At 44.3% G+C, this 27,220-nt stretch overlaps 1 protein-coding gene and 1 long non-coding RNA gene across 11 annotated transcripts in view; both read right to left on the bottom strand.

Moving 5' to 3' along the window:
• Positions 1-14,118, bottom strand: part of USP32 (ubiquitin specific peptidase 32) — a 71,998-nt gene extending 57,880 nt beyond the window's left edge. For both annotated transcript variants that reach the window (XM_035342927.1, XM_035342928.1), the window contains exon 1: positions 13,941-14,118. In XM_035342927.1, coding sequence (XP_035198818.1) covers positions 13,941-13,998 — 58 coding nt within the window. In that variant the 5' untranslated portion in view covers positions 13,999-14,118. The remainder of the gene's footprint in view (positions 1-13,940) is intronic.
• Positions 14,119-16,632: 2,514 nt separating this feature from the next.
• On the bottom strand, positions 16,633-24,654 carry LOC118176421. 9 transcript variants are annotated; one of them, XR_004755408.1, is made up of 5 exons: positions 23,988-24,105; positions 22,772-22,883; positions 22,211-22,278; positions 18,737-20,595; positions 16,633-17,564 (listed from the first exon to the last, which is right to left on the bottom strand). It is a non-coding gene; the product is annotated as an uncharacterized LOC118176421 (long non-coding RNA). The 9 variants fall into 9 exon arrangements; XR_004755407.1 differs by lacking the exon at positions 16,633-17,564 and adding an exon at positions 17,913-18,534; XR_004755409.1 differs by lacking the exon at positions 16,633-17,564 and adding an exon at positions 17,913-18,530.
• Between the last annotated feature and the right edge of the window lie 2,566 nt (positions 24,655-27,220).

Here is a 27,220-nt window from a genome sequence, read left to right as displayed (position 1 = left end):
GGTAAGACAGCTCGCTACATCAGTGCCTTTATTAAAAAAAAAAAAGCCCCAAAGCCCTGCAGATCGCAAGTACACAAGGCGAGCAATAATTTGCAGCCATACAGCAGCCTAACACTGCATTTATTCTTTACTAAAAATAACCGAAACTCGGTTAAAAAACCAACAGCAGACAACTCAATCATTCTTCAGAAAGCAAGCAAAATGCACCTACCTCAAGCTCTGACTTCCATCTCTGCTTTTAATAATTCTAATATTTTGATTTTTAAGTGACAATTTTACAGGTTCAATATCAAACTCACAGGGCATATAATTCTCTAACCAGACAATTATCTTCCCTGTAATCACTTGCTCAATATTTCCCTCAGGAATCTTCTTCCTAGTTATACATGGAAATTTTATTACTTTTTTCATTAGTCTTTATTGTGACTCAATGGCTGTGGTTATGAAGTTGTCAAGAACCAAACCAATTACTAAAAAGCTTCAAAGAGGTAAAATGTACAAGCGAACAGAAAACATGTTTGGGAAAAATCCCAAACTGCAGAATGCAATTGAAATAAATGAACCAGCCATGTCATTAAAAAGACAAACTCCACACCCACCCATCCCTGCAAAAAAAAAGGAGCCCACTTGAGAACATTTGGGGTGGGCAGACACAAAAGGCTGCCCCCAGCAAAACCACCGACCCCCTCATAAGGAGTGGCTCCCAACCAGAACATTAAAAATTGCATTGTTCGTACTATTCAGCGCGTCTCGGTGAAGATTTGACACTCCTAGTGTGACATTTACCAGTGACATTATGCAACAGGAAATTAAGGATAATAGCAACAGAGTTTTGGTATTAAAAAAAAAAAATGGGTTATTCAATCCATTTTTTCCCTCGTACCTGTTCTTTGTTTTTTGGTAGTAATGGCTCACGGTGGGGACAGAGCTTTTCTTGGTGCTTTTAGAGCTAACCACAATGCATATCAAAGGTTTAACATCTTGTGCATGGAAGGCAGCAGAAGATTTAGTTATTACAATAGGATTTGCCAATTTTCTGTAACAAGAATACTTAGCATTTATGTGACACTTTTAATCTTCAAAGAGCTTACTTCTCACAGTTACCATCCTCAAAAAGAATGCCATTAAGTATTATTAGCCTGTTTTATCCATCTGTAAAGTATCTCCATCAGGGCACACACTGTCACATTGCTATTTGGATTATGTTTGCTTCAAGCAAAGCTAATCAGTACAGGTTCTGTGACAACCTTCCCCATCAGACGAGCGGGGATAGGAATTGCTCCGTAATAGCCCCAGCAGTGAAATAATCCTCCCACCATCTGAGCACTTAAATCTTATTGGCTATATTTTATATCCTCAGGAATTAGAGGAGCCTGGTTTTATATGCTCCCCAGCCCAACCCCATAAGCCACAGAAGAAAGCTGAAAGTACCTGAAAATTCAGAAACCTCCACGGATCATTACAGTAACTTTTACCATAAGTATTACTACGAATTTAGGCGCAACCGACTGCAGGCTTGGAGACAAAACAATGACTTAGCAATTAAAGAAGTGGCAAACTCCTCCTCAGCAGCAGAACAAAGCCATTTCCAGCTTCATCCCAGGATGCCACCTTCCAGCCCGGGATGCTTCCCGCAAGGTGAGGTGCTGCCACGGCTCTGGGAGCCCCAAGGAACGATTGGCCCTACCAAGGGCCAAGGGCATTAGAATGGATAGCTGTTTCCATTTAGATAAGAAACAAACCTGCTTTCTGGGCTGTCCTTTGCCCAGCATTCCCGGCAATTCACTGACGGCTGGCGTTCCCCTGGGCGAGCAGAGCGGCTTCTGTCACAGCTCGGAAAAGCTGCTTCCACTTTATTACCATCATGAAAATCATCTAGATGTTTATGCTTGGTAAGATATACAAAATTACATTACACAGCTCCTTTCCAAGAAATAAACAGCCTGTTAAAATCAAGGGCAAAAGCCCTCCCGAGGAGAGCTCTGTCATCTGCAGGTACAGGCCGTCTGAAGGCAGGTTTAAGGCACTGCCACAAATGCCAACCATGCAAGGGCCAACACCACGTAAGAACCCTGCTAAAAATACGCTTTAATATAAGGAATATTTCATATCCTCTCTTTCAACAGTGCCAAAGACTGTTGTGCAGTCTAAGTGCATCTGTACTGAGAAGTGGCACTTCCTTAATAAACCAAACAACAAAAAGCTAAGCCTGAAAGTTGAACAGAATCTGCAACTCGTGCACGTGAGGGCAGTGTTTCGTTTAGCCTTTAGTGAAGGTTAAAGGCAAGGAGTTAGGATTTGCAGTTGCTGGTGTAGTTTTAATAAAGTATTTAACTCACACGTTTGGCAGTTAGAAGAGCCACAACTCCAGTTAAGCGCAGCAGTTAGTGCTACAACATGTAACAAAAAATAAAAGATTCAGAGACTGTGCCCCGCTACATGTTTGTTTCTCAACAATTAGAAGAAAAACACGGTTCACCTGGAAGCCACACATTTTGCCCCGACCACGTCACACATGTACGTACACATTCAGCCCACGGCCAACAGCAGGCTCTGTGCTTTAATCCTTCCTATCCTCAACTGCTGGGGAAACAACGGTGGAAAAAAACCTCAGATGCAAACCACGCTATTTTAGTGTCAGGTCACAAAATTATGCCTTCTGTTACACTGCTAGAGATGCATAACAAGTTTTTTATGCAAATCTGTGAAAGGCTGAAAAATAAAACCCCAATCACAAATAGAGACAGGAGCCAATGCAGTCAAGCAGTAAAACAAAAACAAACACGTGGCCAGCACTGGGGCCCTGCTACACCTGTAGCATGACACCAAGAATCGAATCAGAGGCAGTTTCTAACAGACAGCAGCAAACAATCAGCCTCACTGCTTCCAAACTCCTTCTCCACCTCTGTGTCCCTCGTTCAGAGAATTCTCCACACACACCTGAGGACTCATTTTGAAGAGCTATCCTGAAAGATGCCACACTGGTTTTAAGTAGATTTGGTAACAGAGTGCAGACATATCTCTAACAGTATTCATCATGAGATGTGATCAATTCCTAAGGTCCTACAATCACAAGAATGGAAGAAACACCATATTTAGATATACCAGGTAACAGCTGCATGGGTTTTTTCCCGTAACTTTGCAGCCGGTGACTTCAGATTGATGTGGTAACTCAGGGTCCCCCCCACCATCCACTATTTCACAAAGTACAGGATAATAATAAATAATTTAATAATAATAATAAGCAAGAATAACTTAATACAAAATAGCTCCAATGCCCTGAATAGCTTCAGCAGTTGGAAACTCTCCCTGAATCTCTGCCGAGACTCTCAAGACATCCCCAAGGACACGTCTGTCTCTGCTCGAAGCAGCACATTTACTTAATAAACTGTGAATGCTTTATATGAAGAGATATTTATCAAATACTTTATAATCTGTCTTTTAAATCTATATTCTTATAATACTCTGTGGCTTCTGCAGGTATTTACCCGGTGTTCTATATTAGAATTATTGTACATTATGTTTCCTTCCTCCTTTAACCCATCTACTTCGTAATCTACTCATTACTTAGGGAATTAATTAATTATTAGCACAAGACACTCATACAGCCATTCTTTAACCAAGGCGATGAGAAGACAGCTGCAGGTAACACACACACAAAAAAGTGGTAAATTAGTCAGTGGCAAAAAGATTGATTGTAATTCTTTAGGAAAAGAAAAATCATGTTGTTAACTGCAAGACTGGCAAACAGGGACTAGAAAGATTTTGCATTCCTTTTCCACTGCTATCACCTTCGTTAACACCCTCACAGAACGGAGAGCAGGCCATGCCGACCACACTCACTGCTGGTAATTACTTTTCCTAAGCAATGCTGCTTCAGCTATAGGAAGTACAATTTCACTTTCCTAATTTCTAAACTAAGATCCAGTATTAACTCTATCACACTTAGCTAGAACGTGGTGAAAAAGTTCTTCACGAGAGTAGGAAATTTCCAGTGCAGAAAACATCTTGTTTCTGGACAACACCAAACCACTAGAAACAAGGATTGAAAGGAAGCACTTCTTCACCCAAAATAGATTCGTGTTGGAATTGAATTCAAAATAGAATCCAAGTTCATTTATAGACCGAAACTAAAGCTCTCGTAATTATTATTCCAGCACTTGCAGCTCTCTTTATGCATGTACACAGACCATCTAAATGCGGCACTTCCTGCTCTGCTTAGTTTCTGAGCTTCTTCCATTTTTTTTTTCTTTCAAGGTTTCAGATTTTCAAAGATATAATGTTGAAAACTAATGCAGTAACACTGATCATTTAAAATAATCGCCAAAAATCCAATTACATCAGCCTTATGATCATCGCAGAGTTACACAGCGACAGCAGCATACACCTGTTAAAGTGTTTCCATTCCTGACCAAAGCAGCCTGCTGCAGGGCAAAACCTGACCATTTCCATTACCTCTACAAATTAAGACAAGGAATATCAATTCCAAACACAATAGAAATGTAAGCACGTGTTCTATAGTAAATACCTATATTCTAAGAGGGGGTGAAAACTGAAATACCAAGTGAAAAAAGATCAATGCAACGTGAATAAAAATGCAGCTTGTGTGAGGAACAATCAAAAGGGGTTGTAATAAGTGTTATAAGTGTGAGAAAGATATTTTTATGCAGAATGCAATTACCTCCTGCTTTGGCCTAGTGACCTTACCTCTCAGAACGACCGGATCCAACTCCGACTAAACAATGGTAACATTACTCTTGAAGCATCAAGTCCTGCTTTTAAATGATTTCTCTCTAAGACCACTAAGCACAGAATAATTTTTTTCCTCTTTCTCTACAATTTAAAATCTGATGTTGCATGACCATCACAGTTATTTGCTCAGAATTAGAAAAAGGTTAAGCTTTACATTAAAATTAACTCAGAGCCAAGTTGCACATTTCTCTTTACCCTTGCATAGCTCCAAGAAGCCAGCTATTACCTCCAGGACTAAGGGAAACAGCTTCAAAGGTCTTGAACATAGAAAAATTACCATCAAAATAAATGTTATGCAAGACCCTGGCAAGCACAGCTCCGTTCTCCCTTGGCAGGAGGTAGCAAGGGCTCTGTTACGGCACTCTGACGACAGATACAGCCTCACCCCAGAGCATCGCCTGCTGCCCTGCTGCACTGCTCGTGACCGTGGCTGCTGAGAACCTGAGCAAAGAAGAGACATCAAACCCCTTTTTAACACAGAACGTACCATTAACGGGTTAATAATGTCCTTAAATTCAGATCTGATGTACGTGGCAAGGTGTAAAAGAAGATGATATTTCCACCCCTTCCTCCCCCTTTGTTCCAGCCAGCCAGGGGCTCCATCCTGCCAGCCCGGGGAATCCTTTTCTGAGGAGCTCCGATGGTTTGCAGCACCTTCCACCCAAACGTGTAGGTGAAGGCACTTAGCCTCCGCAGCTTCCTAGTACCATTCCAGGGAAATATCGCTGTTTTGCCCCAAATTCACCAGCTCACAAGCTCAGCGAGTTGTTAGCCTCATCAGCATGTGGTGCTATGCTCAGGGCTATGCACTCTGACAGGCTGTGAGGGGACAGAGAGCAAGACTTAAGGACCCTGGAGATCAGGGCTCTCGATACGCCCAGTCACCCTGCCTGCTATCACTTTGGTGGAGGTAACGAATGAACTTTGGGTAGGTAACAAACTCAGTGCTTGGCTGTTTTTACATCAAATTACATATAACAGGGAATGAATCCTGCTCACTGCAGCCCGCCTGGATTATAAATCGCCCAAACCTTTCTCAGGCATCTTCTGTTTTTCCTCAAAAGCAAATAAAGGCCTTGTTACTAACGTTAGTCTATTTTTTTTTAAGTATTGTTGTTTTTTTTCAACTACCATACTATTTAACACACATCTCTATCTCCTAGCGCGCAGCCGCCTGTCAGGATTACACTAAAATAGTGAAGGATTTCTGTTTTTATTGCCATTATGATGAGTGACCTAACTGTCTACACAGAAGCACGCTGTGATTGATTATAACTGGCACCAGTTTTTAAATAGATTTAGTTGAAACACTACAAAAATTCTGTGCAGACACGTTTTGTTACAAACCAAGATCCAAGCCCAGCTTATGCCCATTAAGGATCAGAAACCCAAAAGGGCTTTTACATCCATTTAATAAAACTGCAATTAAAAGACACGCACTCCTTCCAAGCACGCCCTTACCTACGACAAGGCCTATGCCAACGGTGCTCAGTTGTAAACACAGGCTAGCAATAAACCCACTCCTCAGAGGTGTTAAGATTCATTACATAAAAAAGGGAACGCGAAGTATCATTACACAGCTAAGCTGAAAAGACTAAAGCTATTCAGGAACAGTCACCGCTAACAAAAGCAAGATGTCCCTTAAGAAAGCACAAAACAGAATGTGCATTAAGATTTCGCCACTCGTTAGGCGAGCAGGGTATTTTTATTCTAGTTAAGTGCTAGCAATAATATAGCATTCAAACTTCGGTGAATTAGACCCTTTCAAACTCTTAGGCAGAATCTACATTAATGGATTTTTCCTTCTACATTCATCTTTGCCCAAAGGCTTCATTGTCTCATTATGTAAATGACCTTTTCATGTGAAAATTAAATGTTAAAGATGCTTTTTGTATTTCTTCAATACTGCAAATATCACACGGATATTCACAGTAATTTAGATTAAGTATAACTTAAACAGAACGCAAGTGCTTCAAGCAATGTAACAAATTAAGAAGTAACTTGTTTTAAAAATACTGAAAAATTGGAAGTCTTAGTTAGAATTAACCTCCAAAACTTACTTTCCTATATAGGTGTGGTACAATAGGAACCTAACATGGAAAATGATAGTTTTTATTATGACGATTCCTAAAGAATAGATTGTAATGTGGTTCTGAAAGCACGCAGGCAGAGCCTGAAGACTCACAGAGATGCCCCCAGCACACTTTCCATCCCACCCAACGTGCCTCGCGTACCCCACCTGTCCTCACTGGAGCTCACCTCAAGAGGGATGGGGCAGCCCAAATCAAACGCCATGTGCTGCAAAGTAGTCCCCACTGAGCACTGAGCCCCACGTGTTGGTCAAAGTAATGCCATCAGTTACTGGCAGCAGTTGGTGCTGTGATACCTGGGGTGCAAAAGGAAGAGGATGGCAAACACGTCCCTCATTGCAAGGGCGAAGAATCACCCGTCAAGGACAGGCAGAACAACTCACACCGCGTCTGCTCATTGAGAACACCACCTCACTCCCTAAGTACCTGCTCTGTAAGGTCCCAAACGCCTCTCGGTGCACTTGGAGCACCGCAGCCCTCGGTCAGCAGCAGTAACACTGAACAGCTCCCTCGGGAGCTCAGCGGGGCCAGGTGGATGGATGCTCAGCTCAGCACATCTTTGGGAACTAACAGGCTATTGCTAAATCACCCGGGAGGAAATAAAAATGAAACACACGCCGCCTTCCAGTATTTGGAAACACAACACTTGTTCTACACTTCCTCCATTCCTTTCTGAATGTTCACTGTATCTGGGATTTCTTCTTGGGCCAAAATCCAAGAAGAAATAAAAGCAGGATCATTTTACAAATAACTGCTATGCCATAAGACCTCTAGGATATAGCACTCAGACCTACCTGACACTTGCCATATACCAAATTATTTAGAATGACTTTATGAATTCATAAGCTAACAAAAAATATATATGCACACACTCCATTTTCAGAAGATGCTCCATCATTTAAAAATGACAGATAATAGTAGCGTCTGCTTCTTCTTTCAATTACAGAAAAATCATAATCAGTCCTATCATAAAGTAGCAGTTGTTTAATAATCTTAAATTACAGAATTAAATAGACAGATCACGTCTCACCTGATCACAACTTGCTAATGCTGTGTTCTCTTTCATTCTCTCAAAGCTTGTCATACCTCCACAGGCCCATTTTTTGAATGTGATTTCATTTTTTTGAGTACTAAAGAACCAAATGCCACACTTATTTTATGAAATGAGACAGTAGGCTGGCTTCCTTTTGAGAATAAGAAAGGGAATAAGGGTTGTTTTACTGATTTCTTGCAGAGTACCAGCAGCCAGGGAGCCTGACACTGGCATAGGTCAAGTACAGCAGGACTCAAGTAGTGTCCCCCCCACTTTTCTTTTGGTCTTTCACATTTCATTAGAAAAGCTTCTTAGTTTCTATTTTTGTCTTATTTTATCATCTCTCTAGGACACTGTCAGGTAGATTCAGTACCCTGAAGTTATAGTGCATAAAAACAAGGCTTCAGAAAATTCAAAACGAACAGAAATATTTCACTGAATCTACCAGATTGGGAAGCATCTCAGAAGGTCGCCTGGTTCAGCCTGGTGCTTAAAGCCAAGCCAACACTCAACACAGAGCAGACTGCAGAAGGCTTTGTCCACACAGGTCTTGAAAACCTGAAAGGATGAAAGTTCAACAATCTCTCTGGGAATGTGTTAAAAAAAAAAAAAAAAAAAAAAAAAAACACTCTGCTGTTACTCAAGAAAGTTACAACTAGAAACTGACAAGGAAGAGCTGACCGTGAAAAACCTCATTTCATTGATCAAAATGTAAGACAAAGCAGAACAACCCGGAGCTGTACGAACGATGAGATATAGGCATATATTCTATAAAACAAAACAAAAATGTTTCCAGCACTCCATTTTGACAATGTCAATATAAGAAAATACATCATGGGTATAATCTTCTGATAGCAAACTTTTAGCTCGTATCAAGTTGTTCAACACTCAAAACGAGGATTTGTCCAGCTTATCCCTCAGCTCCCAGCCACCACGGCTGAAATGATATTATCTATTTACGTTCATTTGGCAGCCTTCCTGACCGCTTTGATTTGAGTCTCCAGTAACATGCTGACAGGATCTATGCAATGCAGCTGATATTATGAGACTGCTATTATTTAGACATGTTTCGTCCGTTAAAGTGAGAAACTAGAGAACTCCCAACACTTACTGAATCAAAATTAAAGGCTTTGAGGCCTTTTTGCTTTAAGATGTTGAACCATTTCTTGTCTATGAAATGCCTGCACTCTTAAATCCTATTTTATCAGACTTTATTGCTGCGTGCACACCCAGCACCTGAGCACTTACTCCCCAGATTATGGCCACCGTGCTTTGGAACCATCGGAGAATAACTGAAGACCTACAAAGAAGGTACCCACATCAATCAGCTCCTTCAGGACCGCAGCACTCACAGAGCCTTAAACAGAAGGCAACATTTTCTCAAACAAATTAATTCCAATATTTCATAAATTCTCCTAAAGACCACAAAAGGCATCCCAGGAAAGGAGATGCTGTTGGTTGCCTCAAGTTCACTGTACAAATATTCCTCATCTCCCGTAGTAAGTAACCTGGGCACATGTAAGAGGCTGAAAACCACTCTCAACTTGGAACCTGAAGTAAGGAAGAAAGTAAAGAGGTCACTGCAGCTTAGCTGAAGAATTACAGGGAAAAAAAAACTCACTTCTGGTAACAATTTGTGGAAGTTTAAGTAGAATTCCTCAAGTCACTTGTGCATCGCATTATATGTTCAGCTAAGACTACCGAGGTGCCCTCCCAAAAGAAGCATCAGAGCGGAATGCCAAAGCTGTGAAATAATTACTGCTCTGGGGATGGAGCAGCTCCTCGCAGCTCGCAGATGTATAAACAGGAAGCGTGAAGCTGTGCGCTCATACCTGCCTTAATCATGTGGCAGAGCCCTAAAGCCAGCAGATGCTGGCTGACACAAGTCTCCCTGAATCTAGGCAGGCTCAGTAGTGGATCCTGTTAATTCTGATAGTTAAAAGGAGGAAAGAAAGGAAGCTGAAAAGGATCTAGGCATCTTCATCACAAGTACCTGAGAACTCAAAGCTCTTTACACAGGAAACAGGTTTATACCCGTTGAAAATGGTGTGTCCTGGAAAACAGCAGAATGTCTGCCTACCTGTGCTGCTCAAGCACTATTTTTCAGATATGGGAGAGAAGAAAGAGTAACTGCCTTCATGGAATACAAAAAAGAAGAGAATAAACCACAAAAATGGTTCTCTCTTTATTTTTCCTAAAAATGCATCTGGGATTTAAAAAGTTCATTTCCAAGTCAGGAGTAATAAACAAGTCGTCTTCCAGAGGCTCAAGGGCTGAGTCTGTGGACTTTGTCACCAGGGCGAGAACAAGACAACCTCAAACAGACGATCGTACATTCAAGTAAGTTTTCCATCATCCTCTTGTCAGACTTACGACAGCCGTGAGCTCGAGGACATCAATGACCAGCCACCAGGTCACAGAATGGTTCCACCCCCTGCCATGGGCCGGGACACCTCCCGTTTCATCGCTTTGAAGGGCTTGCTGCTCTTCTCAAATTGGTGGCATCTTCGAGACGCTGGAGAGAAAACTCTTCTGAACCCCCTACTTCATGACGAGAGGCAAATCCCGTGGAACTGACACACCTGGCAGCCCTGCCTCAATCTGAACGGGCACACGAAGTGCATGCACATTTCTGAAATATGACGCTATTTGTTTTCTTTTTCTCAGAGATCATTGTGCACAGAACTCGAAGCACAATGGAACAGACCGATCCGCAGCCAGCCGTTTCTCCCAGTGCTACCCTCATTGGCCACGCGGCTGTCGTTGCAGTTCCCCCTTCCTCCATGCCAGCATCCACCCAACAGCAGTTTTACCTTGCTTTGAGCAGAAGGAAAACCCAGCCGTCCTCCCCAGCACAAATCTTACAGATCCATGACTATTCATTGACGCTTCTTTTGTTTAAGTGGTTACCTGACTGAATATTTAGCATACATAAGCTGAAAATAGCCTGAGTTAGCATGACCTGCTTTCTTGAAGCAGCATTCACAGAAACTTTGATTTCTATCACCTCATAATTTTCAAATACCTTTATAAATGTATGGTCTGAGCCTGTGATTATATTTTTAAAGTTACCTAATCAAGATGCGTTAACAGTCACTGGAGAATGCAGTCCTTAGGGATCCAAAATAAACCGGCCATCAGTTAGTAGCACGTACCCATCTCTTTCCTGAGGAATCCTCATTAAAACATTGTACACACAACGCAGCAGACCTGCTGCACTGTAGCTACAGTAATAAAGTTCCTTTATAAAGTCCCATTTCCCAAACACGGCCCTTTAAGGCTGCCAGCACAACAAGTGGAAGATAAGGCAGGCTTCGGAGAACTACCTCCTCAGTGTAAGATATTGCGCTGGGCAATCTCAGCAGGAGCAAGCAGGCAGACAGCCTGGTGAACAGAGGAGGGGCAGAAACGAGAGGCACGCGCTGGAGAAGGCACTGAACCAAAAGGGATACTGACCGAGCTGATGTGAGCAGCGCCCTAGGAAAAAAAAAGATGCTCTTGGACCTTGGGCTAAGAAAAAAGCAACAAACCCATGAGCCACATTGATGGTTTATGCCATTCCAAACTTAGTTTGATGAAATAACTGATTACTCTATGCATGACTTGGAACAAAGCACTTACTTCACCTCTAACAACCTGTTTGTGAATTTCATCTCCTTACAAAGAAGTCAACCTCAGCCGGCGGTCTGAGGGCCAGGAAGAGCTCCACACAGGGATCAGTACAAGTCCAAAACCTTTACCTTTCCCACAACTACAGGCAAGGCTGTGCCCCTGGCAACCATAAATAAGATGACAATAACTCAGCAATATTTGTAACAAGAGATGTCCAAAATAGTCGCCCTTATATTTCACTCCCAAGCTACACAACCAGACAAAGATTTTACAGGGCAGGAGAGGAAAAGGAGACCAGCAGCGGGAGCTGCCCTGGGGGGACACAAGACAACTTCATCGGGCGCATCCACACGGCCGCATCATCCACGCTGCAGTCAGCTGTCTGTGTTGATGAGCAAAAAATAAGAACAATAATGAAAAAATCACAGCACTATCTCACGCTCCAGGGTGAACAAGGCCAGTAACACCGGGCTGCCCTCACATTTTCATCTCTTTGAACAGAAGTTATATTTTAGCTAGTTATTTATATTGTGTTTGACCACAAAAACCCTCCTCACCTTCACTCCCTTGGGTTATTCTCAAAATTACAGTAAAATTGCTTCCATTCATAACTTAAAGAGTCAGCCTTAATTCCTGAAGCTTACAGAACCAGCAGCATGCCTTGCATTTTTCCAGATATTCCGAACAACTGAAAGCGTCTCAAAAGGGGACCAGCGCACTCTGAATGAACGCTGCTTCTACGAACACAGGTAACCACCACTCAGTACACAAGAATTTGTGTATCACCTAATAGAAAACTTGTCAGCATTTAATAACCTGGACACAACGTTACAAAAGCTCCATCTATCTAATTGGATGTAAATATACAGAGCTTTTGCTTTAATAACGCGTACGTTTATCTGTTATCATCGTTTGCTGCTTGTGTCCACAGAAATACCACAAGCCCCGGCACAGTTCTGTGCGAGCAAGAATGGCCCCAACAAATAACGCTTTGATAACCAGCCTGTCTTATACGTACAACGATCAGTGGTTAAGTAAACAACACCGTTATTTAGCAAAACATCAATTCATACCAGGGCCTAAACCAACCTTTCTGCCCTCCTGCAGAAAAAAAAGCATTAACAGCTTCATAGAGACAGAAAAACACTGAAGAGAAAAAACACGTTCACTGTGCAAGAAAATTATAAATAACTTCACAATCAATCTTACTTTGATGTCAAGTAAAGTTTTCCCTATGAAAGCTTCCACATTAGCTTCCTAGATGTTGAGGAAGAATACAAGTTTAAATCTAACTTTAAATTCCAGGCATTTAGTTTTTCTTATTTATTAACTTTGGAATATGTAACTTGACTGAATGAATGCGCTCAATTTCACATCTCTACCAAACTACGTTTATGACCCCAGCTCCTCTAAAAATACGTACATCTATGTTTTATAAAACTTCATGTGATTTCGCTAGAAGCGAAATTCTTCGGGGCTGTTATGGCTGAAACCTGTAATGAAAAGGAGTTTGAATCACATTTGTTTCATCTGCTTGACAGCAGACGTTGCTCCATTTCCTACTTGACATGGCATCCCTCGCTGGCTCCACCATTTAAAAAATATTAAAAAAAAAAAAAATGAGATAAACATCCCGTGTCACATCACCTCGTTTCTCTTCCAATTAATGCTGGGTGTTCCCTCCCAGCTTTCCCTCAGCACCTCACACGCTTCTCAGGTGCCTGCAGAACCCCGAAGGGCAGCTCACCCATTTCACCACCGCTACAAGCACCGAACAGGTGAGCTGCCCTGAGCGCTCCGCACCGCGCCGTGTGCGCGCACCGCAGGCCAACGACGACGAAAAAACACCCTCCTCGCAAACCAGCGGCTGTGAACATCCCCGGCCCTCTTTGTCCTTGGGTACCAGCACCGGGCGCAGCTCGCCTCGGGGCTCAGCACCGCGCTTGTTTACGCGCCCCCCCCTCCCCCCGGTTCCTCCCGGCGAGCCCCGGCTCCGGCAGCAGCGCGCACACGGGAACCGCGGCTCCCTCCCAGCCGGCGGCCGCAGGGACGCGCTCCCCGCCGCGGCCAAACGCGAGCAGCCGGCTGGGGGGCGGCGGGAGCCCGGTACAGCCCGGTACGGCCCGGCCCCCGGAGCAGTCGGCGGGTGACAGGCGAAGGCGAGGCCGCGGGGCCCGGCCGGTGGCAGAGACCCCCCCGCCCGGGGGGGGGGGGGCGGGGGGGGGGGGGGGGGTCCTCCCGGTGGCGGCTGCTCTGTTGCCGGGGGTGGGTCCCCGGTACATAAATAAAGGGGCGCTGAGGGAGCGCGAGGCGCAGCGCCGGCTCCGGCGGCTCTGTCACGGCGCCGCTGACAGCCGCGGGCTCGGCCCCCCCACCCCCTCCCGGTCCCCTCAGCCGCAGGCCCGGGCCCGCCGTCCCCCCCCACCCCCCCTCCGGTTGCCGTCCGCCCTCACCCCTCCGCAAGGCCTCGTCGTAGCTGAGGAAGCCGATGCGGGACTCCTTGGCGCCCATGGTGCCGCTCAGTCCATGGCCCCCCCCCGCCGGCCGGCTGGGCGCCGCGGAGCCCGGGCTGCGCCGCCGCCGCCTCCGGAGCGCAGGGAGCGGGCGGGGGGGGGGGTGGGGGGGAACGGGGGCGGGTCCGGGGGGAGGAGGCGGCCTCGCGCCCTCCCCGCCACCGCCTCCATGGCGGGTCACGTGCAGGGGGGAGGCCGGCCCTCCGCCGCGTCACGTGACGGGGGAGGCTTGGGGAGGGGACCGGCGCGTTCCTCCCCCTAACGGGCGTCGCGCGCCGGAGCCGCGGGGACCCGGGGGGGGGGGGTGTCACGTGACGCGGCGCCGCCCGCCAATGGCTGTGGCGCGCGCTGCCCGCCCTTGAGGGGGGGAGCGCGGGGGCCCTGAGGGAGCTGAGGCGCTGGTAGCGGTTATAGGGTGTCACCGCCCCGCTTGGAAAGGGGCTTTCAGTGCCTAAAACACACACACAGAACGGTGAAAGGATCAGGGCTTGGCCCCGTCCTTCCCTGGTCCCCAGGGTGTTTGGTTTTAGCGTTCAGCCCAACGCTTGCCCAGAACAGGAGGATTTCCCAAATGGCTGCGTTACAGCAATAAGTGAGGTGGTGGGCCCTGGGTCGCTCTCCAGGAGAAAATAAGGAGAGTGAAAGAAAACATTGATTACTGGGGGCATTAATTACTAGGAATGGTTCGTTCCAAGGATTGTTCCTGTGCGGAAACCAAGCCTGTGAAAACACCAGTTGCAAGTCATTCCCTAACTTAAGGTTTCCTTGCTGAATGATCTTACCACATCAGAGCTAACGAAAGGTCAAGCCGAAGTTATTTTCTCGCTGATGTAAGTTCACGCGTAGGTATTTTTATAGCAAACATTCCAAACAAATTTCATACGATATGCAAAGCCAGGAATGCAGCTCACAGAGAAGCTAGGTTGAAGGCCAAATCTCTCTCCATGTAACACTACTGAACTGCAGAGTCATTGCAAATGTATTAAACTTTGTAAATCCTCCTTTTCTGCCATCATCAGAATTGTGTAGTATCTTACATTCGTGACCAAGAATATAATTATTATACTCAAGCATAACAACACAATGGACCTTTTGCCTCCCTGGAAGATAGAATATGGGAAGAAGGAGGAAGTTTAAGTGCTTTTTAAAAACACAAGTGAAATTCCTGAGAACATAATTAACACACCAACCACTCGTTCCACACTTAGAAGCGTGAGTCTTCAGTGCCCTCATATATTGTTATTCCACCCTTAAATCTCTCTTATCAATTCACCTTGTAGTCCCTCACTCAAGCAAGCTATTTAAATACAATATAAACTCTAAAATATTTTGCAGAATTAATACAACAAACATGGCAATGTGTCAATCAAAAAGAGTTGGCAATGCTCAAAACAGCTGGAAAAGTATCTGCTTTAGCTTGTGATTAAATAAACCATTCCCGCCTCTAACAATGACATTCATTCTGCCATGCTCCATTTGTGACAGATCACTTTTTAAAAGTGTTAACTCACAGCTGAGGAGACATAGTTTAATTCCTAACTTCACTATGCTATTCCTGTGTGATCTTATGCCTAGTAATAATCTTTTTATGTTTTGGTTGCTCCTGTGAATTACGGAGATAATGATACATTGAAAGTCCCAGTTTTGCTTGGAGCAAAAAGCTGCACAGGGATCCAGCCAGACCCAAACTGGCAGAGCAGCCACCGAAAGCAATTAGAGCAGGAAGCAACTACAATGGTGTTGTAAGGCAGCTGTCTGTAGTTTTCACACCAAATTCTTCTCATCTTCACACTGATTTTTCCATTACATTAACCTCCCTTAAGTCTCTTACTTTCAGTGAGTTTGTTATTAAACAGCAACAACAAAAGTAGCCAGGCACACAGCAGAACTGACGTAACACTAGGGCCTGTTTTCATCCGGGCACGTAGGAGCAAAGGGATCCACCGGGGCAATGATCTCCCTCTGATGCTAGTGCAACCACCACTGTTGATAAACGCATTCCTGCACTTACAAATTCCGTACTGGGACCTGGATGAATTACCAACAACCCTTTCTGTATATTTACAGACACCAGTCTGTCTCTTTTCAGCTTTTGTTTTCAAAAACTAGACAGGTTAAGCTCTACTACTTGCCTCTCTAATAAAGTGTCACCACATCTTAGCAGATTTTCTTTACACCAGTTCCAGCTCATTTTTACAAGTAGGGATCACCAGAGCTTTAGGCCTCCGCTGAAAATGGAATCACCAGCACCTTACAAAATTATTCAGGTTTTATCTATGTCTTGAAAAACCTCTAACTGTAGCATACACAAGCCCTGTTCTCAGGCAGCAGAGATTATTAGGCAGTACAGGGCTTTTAATGACAAGTAGTTCTCTTGTTATATCACGAAAAGATGAACGTGTGAAATGATAATTGCAAATCAGATCCTGCCACCATCCCAGCTTAAGGTATAGCCACAAACAGCTGTCTTAGTATTTGATGCAAATGAGGAAGCAGAAACATGCAGCGAGATGGTCCTTCCTCTGGAGGAATGAATAAGGATTGAAAAAACGGTTAATGACATTAACATTTAAAAACAACATTCTTTCTCAAATGGTTAAGAAACACACATTACATTAAAACTTGCCACTTTTAAGTGGTAGTTAGGTTGTGAAGACTAATACTGCATTTTTGTATGACACTAAAAAAAAGTGACATTTCTTACGTCCCACAGATATAAAAGATGTCTTACAAGCAGTAGAATTTTCCTTGAAGAGTGCTTTAAAATAATTTGCTGTATCCATTGTATGCACCATGCCTTGAACCAAATTTAATAACAAAGATATTCTAGATTGGAAAATCAGACTTGAGGCTTATGATGGCAGTGTCTTTGTTCAGATTAAATTAAGCATGTTCTCAAAGGCATTGAAGCAGGAACCTAGAGATAAGACTTTGTATGCTAACTGTGGATTAGATCTGGCAGTGAGTTTCTAATGAAGCCTTATTGAGGAGCACAAGATTATAGATGTTGCTACTATTTAAATGTTATGTCAAAGGTAAATCAAATTAAGATACAGTGAATTTAGACTTCTATTAGATGAATTGAGCTCTTCTGCTCTGTTTGAAAAGTGCTATATATGCAAATCTAACTAACTAGCCATGTGTCTTTATGATTGCTGTGATTTATTTAATTATTCGCTAATCACAAATAGATTCATAAGCGTTTAGCAAATATCTTTAAGTGTCTTTGCATCATCATCAAGTATCTGTGGAAAAGCAGACATTTACTGCTGCGCAGAGGCTGCAGGAGGTGCACAGCATCACTGCCTTCCTGGCAGAGCAGCTGGCAGTCCCCAGGAGGGTGGCTGGCAGTCCCCGAGGCTACCAGGAAGGGAAAAACAGTCACGGACTTGAGCTGCAGGCTAAGGCTGAAGCGGGCATTTGCTAAAGATGTGTTTCGGGATGCATTCATAAGACGTGAATTCAAAAGACACGAGCCAAGTAATTGTGGAACTGCTGCGGTGAATTCAAAAACAATTCTGAGAAGAGTGGTGTAGTCCCTAGGATTTCCGGATTTAAAGTTCACTGAAAAAAAAAAAAAAAAAAGGAACCAAAAATGCAGCTTCTGGGCCCCTGTATTACTCACCTCCAAATCTCTGCCTCTTTCCCCAGCATCTGTCTCCCTCCAGGGATATCATATATGTTTTGATCTTTGTAAACTACCTCAAAATATGTATCATCCTCTTCTGTGGAAATGCTGCACTCTCCAGGATAATTGCAATCTTTATGTTGAAGATGCTCTTAAAAATAAAAATAAAATTATAAATAATAAAAAAATACACTATTCTTTAGCATTTTACTTAATACCAGACAGAAGGAAGCACTAATTTTCAGAACAGAGATGGGGAATAAAATAATAATAAAAATAAAAAAATAAAAAATAAAAATAAAAGCAGCTAAAATTAAAGCTAAAACTGCCAGAAGTGTTGTACAGAAAGTGGTGGCCCAGCAGACACAAAGTACTAAATAGCATGAGGGGATGAGGAATTGATGGAATGAGAGGAAAACTCATGTCCAAGGCCTAGATCAAACAGCTTATTCTTTCCAGACATTTATGTGCTTTTGAAACAGAGATCCCAGATCTCCAGCACAGACACAGCTAACAACTATCTTCACCCCTCAGTCAGAAGGCAACTTGGTAAAGAACTGCTTGGCCAGATTATCATCTGCAATTTGCATTTATTGCCACGAGTGAAGGTTTGAGACACTGTACTAGGCACTGTACAAACATGAGACAGCTTCTACCCCTTGTGCTTCACAGAGAGTGGGAACGCAGTGCAGCAGAGCACATCTCAAATATTTGGAAAGAGCAGAAGGTGGGAGAGATACCGAGGTGCACCGAGAGTATTCATTTACCATAGGCCTGCGGTGTTGATAGCTGAACAGTTTCATATCTTTTTAATTATAATTAACTGATGAGTGACAGAAATACCTCAAATATCTTCTGCCAATCTAATTCTGATGTCATCAGAGAGGCTTCCTCACAAGAGGCTTCCTCAAAGAAGAGGCTTCACACAAGAGGCTTCCTCAAAGAAGAGCAGAACTCTGCACGCAAACTACAACTTTTATCACATCCCACATTTTTCTGGAAGTGGTTTTGAATAGTAGGCAGAGGGTGACATTCACTACAGATTCGTATGAACTAGAACCAGAAATAAAAAGGAACAGAATCCTACCAGGGCCCTCCTATGTCACACCATACAAGGCAGCACACCAGCACCACAGCCAGCATGAATTTTGTAGCAGAACATTGCCATGGCTTTTATGGCCAAAACTGAATAAAACAAGACGCACACACACACAGAAGAAAATAGATTTAATACCTATAGAATTCAGTTTTAATACTATCACTGTAACTAGCAGCAACAGATAGGAAAATGAGGTCTTAACATTATCTTCTTTCTCAGGAAGCCCCACCATGTTTTTAATAAATTTTGCATTTATATTTTAACCGCAAACTCTCAAATGGGATTTCTACAAACCCAGTAATCCCCCCCCTTCCTGACGGGACCTGCTAATGAATGCAGCACTCACTGGGCTCGCAGCGTGGCATTGCCTTGGGTCTCAGAGTGAGATGATTTGGATTTTTCCCATTTATTTTCGGTACATGGCCCCTTCCCTTTTCAGTCCTGCCACCCCACTCCCCCGTGCCCTTGCAGCTTAGCTGAAGCTCACCCTGACACCCAGTACCTTCTTTCTCACTGAGTCAGTACCACATAAACCATACAGATTACCATATAAACACAGTGGGGAGGCAGGAAGAAGCAATGTGGGCAGCAGTTCTCCATCCTCACCAGGGAAAGACAAGTGAGGCAGGAGCCTTATCTGGGCTGTGGACTGCCTCTGCTTAATTTTGCCACCTCTTAAGAGGAGGATTAGTTAATATTTTTGCTCAGCCACTTCCCCCCAGATGCTTTTGTTTAGGGAGCTCAGAACAGGTTTAAACCCACTTGAAATTGCTGCTCGTATTCCTACTGATACATTTTTGACTCATGCTATTAAGAGCGCTATCTACATAGCCAAAGAAATGAGGCACCTGACCTGCATTCTTTACTATTTTAAGATTTGTGGGTGAGCGATCCCCCACTTTTACTGAAGCCACCCTTGAAGCACAGAAGAAAACTGCAGGCACCCTCCATGCAAAGCTCTCGTAAGCAAACTTCCCCATGTGTGGCAGGGTGACACCATCGCACTTGAGGGCCACAAACAGGGAGAAACCTTTTTTCCTGGCAGACTCTGCTGACATCCCTCCAACCCAGAGGAAACAAGGTGCCACAACTAGCAGAAGTCGAAGATAAGCATGATGCATTAGGAAATTTTGTAAATATCATATCCTTCCTGATTTTCTATCAACCTGTTTGATTATGCTGTGTATGGGGAGACGTGTGATAGAATTAATCAGCGTGCTGGAGTGAATGCTAAAGGAACAGATGAGCTTTGGCAAGGCTGTTGCTGGCATTGAAAAAGAAAAACCTGTGACAAAGAAAAAAAAAGCAGACCTAAATCCAGAAGCATGTCATTCAGAAAGTGAGATATGCCGTGATTTATCACCGTAACAAAAATTGATGGCAACACAGATCTCCCATCTCAAAGTGTTGTCACTGTGTACATTAAGAGTAGTATCTGTCATCAAGAAACAATGGCAAAAGAAATATGTTTGATAAAAGCAATTCTGTACTCTCTTGTAGACAGATAACCCATCTACCATTGAAATGGAGGTAACAGATTTCTCTACAGCCCCATCTTCAGCAGCAAAGAAAAAAAAAGTGGTGTGACAAAAGGAAGCACACGTAATTAATAACAGAAGAGCAAATCAAAGGAGTGGCTTTGCAAGGAGTAAGTAATGTTTACCCCATTTCGAAAAAGTCCAAAGAGCATTATAGGAAAAGGATGCTTGCTTTGCCCCCAGAGAGTGACAGCACCGGCAGAGCGCAGCAGGCAGTGGCTTACCACTGCGGCCCACCAGGGCAGCTTTCCTTTGCAAAGAGTGAGCTTCTTTCTTCTCAGCTCAACAGCTGCCACACACAGGGTCTCCAACATCATCTTAGCAGCTTGACTGTTGCATACAGAAAAGGCAATACCAAAACATAAAACGTGTAACAACTTTAGGAACATTTTGCCAGCAGCTGACACAATGGAAAGCGCATCTCAAAACAGCAGGACAGCAGAGCAGAACAAAAACCATGGAGCCAGGACTGCCGTCTCATCTGGCACCTCCTCGCACCTCCCTTAATTCCATTTCAGGTGTCGGCAGGGAAGGCCAAAGCATCTTATTTGCTAATTAAGGTTTCACATAATTCAAGCACTGAACAGGCAAAGGAGATCCCCACATAGAAACCTGTCAGCCTTCCCCGCCCTGCCAGCAGACTGATGTCTCAGTTCAGCGCTTTTGCAACACAGACAACAGAATAACTCTGGATGTCTGCATACAAAAATCCATACACACACACGTCCTGCTGGCGTGCACGCTGCCACGGACGGCAATCCAAAAGTGACACCTCCCCGCCTGAGCTAAGGACACTGCAGACAGAGATAAGAAAGAGACATTAAAATAACAGACCTCTATTTTATGGTGTCAAATGGCTAATGATAGTGATTAAGGCTTTTGCATTTCTTTACAAAGTGGCATTATCCGAGCTAGTGTCATGCCCGTAATCCGCCCAGAGTCAACAAGGAGCTCCTGAGCAAGCCAACAGCACAACAAAAAAGGTCCCACGGCTTGCCATCTGCTCAAACCGCTACATCACACCTCTTTCTCCTCAATGCAGCAGTAAGCCACAACAGGATGCAGATGACCAAATTGTTTAGCTGCCATTTCAGCTCAGCACCCGGCGGCTGTTGACGTGCTAAGAGTGGACTCTCAAAAACAAGGCACGGCACACGGCCGCTGGACAAGCAGCTCCCGCGGCGTTACGCTTTGCCGCTTTTGTGGGCTGGCTGCACCCATGAAGCAAGGTAAAGCACTAAGGATTAATCAAATGTTTTGCCTGCTATGTTAAGCATTTATACGTGTTTTTATTATATAAAACATATTGTTTAATGATCCGTAAAAGCCTTTGGCACTCTCTCTCCCTTTGGTTAGAAGCCCAGCTACTCATATAAACGCATTTGGCCTAGCAGCTCCTTTCAACTACCAGAGCAAACATTAGGCCTGGACCATGGAGCAGATTCTTGAGCAGCTCTCGGCAATGCACAACCAGCTCAGAGGAGCTGGAGGTTGCCAAATTGTTTCAGCTTGAAAAAGAAAATTGGTGCATTCAAGGAAGGGAGCAATTTGAAGTTGTTACGGAGTGCTTGGACACCACTGATGGGCAAGAGTTTTTCCTCTCATTTCTCTTTCTCTTATCACTTCCCAGCTGTTTCTTCCACTTTCAGGTAGTTTCAGCGTATCCTTCCATTTTTACCCACATCGCTCACTAACAGCTTTCTAGTTGATTCTGCTGTTTTTAGTGCCGAGGTACCAGCTGTGCAACCCTGCAAGCTGGCGCATATATGACCTTGAATTTTTCCATGTAGCCAATCAGAAACTGCCTTTGCACTGAGTTTCCTATCTCCCAGAGAGCATCTCTCAATTTTTAGCATTAGACATATATCACTTTATAGCATCCAAAGCGTTGTGCGAACACGAGCCTGCTAGCACCAACAAAAATCACTCCTCAGCCAGCCTGTACCCTGTTATTGTCTATCAGCTCCTCCATTTCACTGAAGCCAGCCTGGGGAGTTCTTTTTGCTTGCTCCTCTGCAGGAATATTAAAACCGAATCAGAATGAAGGTAGCTGTAAATTTTATGTCACAGCTAGAAAACTGAAGGTCTTCAGATCACACTTTCTCCCCAGCCTTTTAATTGCAAAATTATTCTTGAAGATTTAACACAAGTCTTACACCTCCCTATTTTCAGGCTATTAGCAAGAAAAACCAGACAAAAAAAAAAAAAAGAAAAAGAAAAAGAAAAAAAATACATAATTTTCATTAATCTGCAGAGCATGCACAATGCTTAATTTCAAATGGATAAAATACTGCTAATTACTAGCATGTTCTAACAGTCCTGTGATTTTACAGGGAGCTACGTCAAACTAAACCAAATTATGGGTCAGAACGTGCAAGTCTTTTTATCATTATCGCTAATTCCCTTTGTGGTTTATAACATCCTGAAGTGTCAGTCGTTGCTTATCCCCTCACCCTCCACCCCACCCCAAAATAAAATAAAAATAAAAACGAACCACGTGTCTTACCAGATTCTTTGAGCCTCTGGCTAGCACTGCTCAGCTGCTCCATAATTATTCATCACACTAGGTCCAGCAACAAGACATTCACAGCATGCTCTTCTCACATTTTGTTTAAATACTAGATGCAACAGCAGATTAAAAAAAAAAAAAAAAATCAGATTTTGAAGCAAGAGACACTGGAATTTGGGTGGAATCAGATGACAAACAGAATTACTGTTCCCCTCACCACCACCACCCAAAAAAAAAAAAAGCGTGTAAGAAAGGATTGTTGAGCAGGCTATAATGTCTGCCTTCTTTTTCTGGATAAGCATTTCCAGATCCAGAAGTGCTCTCATTTCTAAATATAATGCTTAGCAACACATTTTATATTACACTGTGATTAAAATAATAAAAACATTCCCTAAATAAGTTAGATCACAACTTCCCGCGATGCTTTCAGATCCCAGGCTTTGTGCCCTTGCCATCAGACCTACCAAAACCCCGCAGCGCTTCCACCCAGCCACGTCCCCAGGTCCTCGCCTGGCCTCCCCAGCGCTCTGGCCCCACCATTCCTGCAGCCCCGCATTGCCTCTTTCCCTGCAGGCAAACTTGGGCCCCCAAAGACGGAGATCCTCGCCCCGTATCTGCACGGCACCTGGCACAACAGGCTCTGGTCATCTGGAGCCCTGGCTGTCAGTAAGACAAGCAATAAGTCATCAAACCCAAGTTTCTCTGCAGATAAGTGTTATATCTCGTGCCTGCCATAAACGGCATAAAATGCACCTCTTTGCATTCCAGCACGTTGTGGAAGAACATAAAAGCACTTAATATATTATTTAAGCCAGTTAAGCTAGATAGCACAACTGCAGTAATTAGCAACAATTCTCCAAATCCCCATATGCCAGACAAAGGATCGTGTTTAGTATTTTCAGGCTGGTAGGAGGGAATCAGAACATTGCAGAAATTAAATGGCACACACTGCTTTTTTCCCTCTGCCTATCTCAGCAGAGCCTACATTTCACTACAGCTACCCCACAATACAAGAGACCGAAACCCATCACACAAACGGGGCTGGCCTTTATTTCTCTATTATTTTAAGCATAACAGGGTGCTCAATGTTTTAAGAAAAAATAAGCCACTTCTTTTGAAAGCTACATTCTGTAGGCTGGAGGGGAATTTCCTTTCTTTTCTTTTCAAATTAAAACCAAAAATAATTTTATAAAAACCACCCTCAAACCCAAACCTGACTTCCTCTGGAAAATCCATGAGCTGAGGTAAGCGCTGAGTGGAATTGTAAAAATCCCCCCAGCAGCAGCCGCCCACCTCGCACCCGGGGTCGGGACGGGGCAGCGAGGTGGGGGTACGGGGCCGGGAGAGGAGGCGCCAGGCAGGATGAGCGAGGAAAGGGCATCGGTCGGGTTGGAGCAGAGGATGGGACACGGGTGCTGCCAGCAGACTGAACCCCGCTACCCCGGCTCACATTGCATGCCCAGGAGCCCTGTCACACCGCGCGCCAGCGGGCAGCCAGCCCGGTGGCACGGGTTGCGCTGGAAATGCGCCCAGTGCAGTGCTCCTGTGCAAACAGCGAGATCACAAGAGCCAGGTACCAACATCTTTTAAAGGAGCGGGGAGGAGGTGGAAAGAAAATGCAGATTTGGGATCCTCCGCCATAATTAGAGGCATTGAAACCGAAGGTGCCATGGCTCGGAGAGGGGACAGACCTGATGCAGGATCCTGGCTCCGAGCCCCAGTTGCTCCGACCAGTTGTTGTTTTCCATCCTCTTTGTATGGACAGATACAACACGGCGATTTTTTTTCCCCTGCTGGGTCGTTCAGAGAAAAGCCTCAAGACTGAAAACTCAGACAGGAGAGAAGAACCCCTTCTGGTGGTCAGCCATTTATTTCTCTATTGCAGAGAGAGGAAAATCCCTTTTTATTGTTCTGTATCTTGTATTATTTTTACTTTGTGAGTTATTTTATTCCTCAGTGTTGCTAAGAAGCCAGTCTGGTGGGGGACCCGCACCATGCCAAGGAGGGCTGGCAGCACTGGGGCACTCCATGGAGAGGTGCTGCTCCTCACCCAGCTCGGGGCTGGTGCTGAGGTCTGAACCCACGGGGTTTTTCCCAGAAGATTATTTTCATTATAACAGACTGAAAAAAAGCATCACCAACCCAAAGACAACCTTGCTTGGATGGGTATTTCTGTACCAGCCTGTTTGTCTCTGCTTCAAGCTTTTTTTCCCCTCTCACATCAAGACTTTGAGAGCTCCTGGGTTTCCCTCCCAGCTGTGCCTGCCTTTTGCCTCTCAACCCTCTCCTTCCCCATGCAACGATTACTTCTCCCACCTCTCCCTCAGTCCTTTTTGCACCCTGCCTCTACACTGTGATCACCTTTAAGGCTCGTATTTTCAATGCCTCTCTGCATGTCTTGCTAATCTCGTGCCCCATTCCTGGGCAGATCTGACCTTTGGGCACAGCCGTGCCAGCCTCATCATTTTCCAGGCTCCTCTGTTGCTCAAGATGGTGGGCAAAGTTCTTAAGGAGGGGAAAGAGGGCAAGGAGCTAGCACCTAGCACATCCCCATTGCATCAGAAATCAGATTAACAGAAGTTAGACCAGTTTTGGTATGAAGCCACCCACCTTGGTCCCGATTTGATTTCAGAAGCAGCAGCAGAGGGAAAGGTTTATTGTCATGTCATTAACTATGCATATTTCAATTTGCATAAACAAAACGAACACTTCTGAAGTGCAGTAAGGAGGAAGGCCTGTAACTGTCCCGTTTGTCACAGTGTGAAGGAAGCTGATAATGCTCTTTCAGTTCCTGAGGACTTCAAGCAGCTTAAAAAAAAGAGTTATATGACATCAGCAAACACCACCAAGCGTCCTAACATCAGACTGGAAACATAAAGCCAGAAACCTGCTGAAGCATAAAATAAAGTAGGAACACACCAAGATACATCTACTGACAGTGAAGAAACCAGTACGTGAGGTTGGTCACCAGTAGCTTTGGGCACTGAGGAAGGTTCAGCTGTGCCTTCCAGAATGCAAATACTTGAACTGCTTCTGGTCAGATTTTGCAAGAAGAGACAGAGGGTGAAAGGGATGCAGACGTGGCTGTGGCTTCGTGTTCAACATGCCACTGGTCACAAATAGCACTTGGGGTCTTTAACACATTTACTCAGACAAGTGATTAAACTAACAGCTCCCACCCCTTAACAGAAAGGGACTCCTATGGCATATTACGATGCCTCTAATAATGCCACACATGAACAATAACGAGGCCCGGATTCTCTTTTGGATCTCTTCCCTTGACACAAGGGTTATTAACTTGAGCTGTGTTTATTGGCATCCAGCTGCAGGGAGGACAGGTCTCCAGTTGGCTGTGAAAGTTTGCATCATCCTTAAGCAGGAGGAAAGGAATTTCCAGATCCAATTAGCAAAACCTCCGCCCCTGCCGGCTGAGCAGTCGTGCTGAGTATCATTAATCACTCTATCAAACGAGGCGTTCACCATCCACTTCGTAGAAACAGGTTACTGAAAACATTCCTCATTACAACTCCTTTTTAGTATCACATCGCAATACGTCTGGCAATGCTGCTTGGGTTTTATATTAAGCTAAACCACCTGAACTCGCAGTTGGTTTAAGCATAATGTAAAGTCCCTGTATATTACCTGCAGTTATCAACTCTCCTTCCCTGTGACCTACCACTAAACAAATATTGCATCAGATACCTGCATATATTGTATGCAGCCTGACTCATCAAATCACACGTTGTTTTCATGCCAAATCTGCATAAAGCAGCAAATAGCAGCATGAGCAGGGTATCTTCAAAATGTTTCCTTTTTGGCTACGTGCCCAATCTTGCACTGGAAGAGCTGCTTTGCAAGAAAGGTTGCTTACTGTTTGCGCTTGCACAGCTCCTGGAAGACCCAGGCACTCAATAAATTGCAGAAATTGCTCTTCACAGAAGAGCTGTCAGGGGAAGAGGAACAGTTTTCCCTGAGGTGTACTGTTGCAGCAGCGTGTTTGACTGGCACTTGGGCTCCCTTCCCTTCACTAGAGGAAATATGAGATGCATAATCTATTTGTACTCCTGACTTTTACCCACCCAACTGGAACATTGTTTCAGAGGATTCCTGACCTCAAGCAGGCAATATAATCCGGTAGATTTACATAGATGTGGTTTGGGTTATGCTATCTTCAGCACGATAGGCCTCAAAGTAGAAATTAACGTCGTCTTGCAGGGCGGCAGGGGAAAGGAGACAACCACAGACTGGCGAAGGCTCAGCGGCATCCCTCATGCTTGCCCTCACCGGAGTGGACTCATCCACCAGGCCTTACATGATGGACAAAATGAACTGAAGGCTGACTCAGTGCTACCAAAGAAATTCTAGAGGCAGGGAAGGTTTACAGCTTCAGTGGTCAGAGTACAGTTTGAGCATTATTATACAGTTCAACAGTGGAGAGGGGCATTT

Source organism: Oxyura jamaicensis, chromosome 19 (genome assembly GCF_011077185.1).
Source record: "Oxyura jamaicensis isolate SHBP4307 breed ruddy duck chromosome 19, BPBGC_Ojam_1.0, whole genome shotgun sequence".
NCBI classification, from domain to species: Eukaryota; Metazoa; Chordata; class Aves; order Anseriformes; family Anatidae; genus Oxyura; species Oxyura jamaicensis.
The sequence above is the reverse complement of the archived record's forward strand: the minus strand, read 5'-3'. Positions and strand labels throughout refer to the sequence as shown.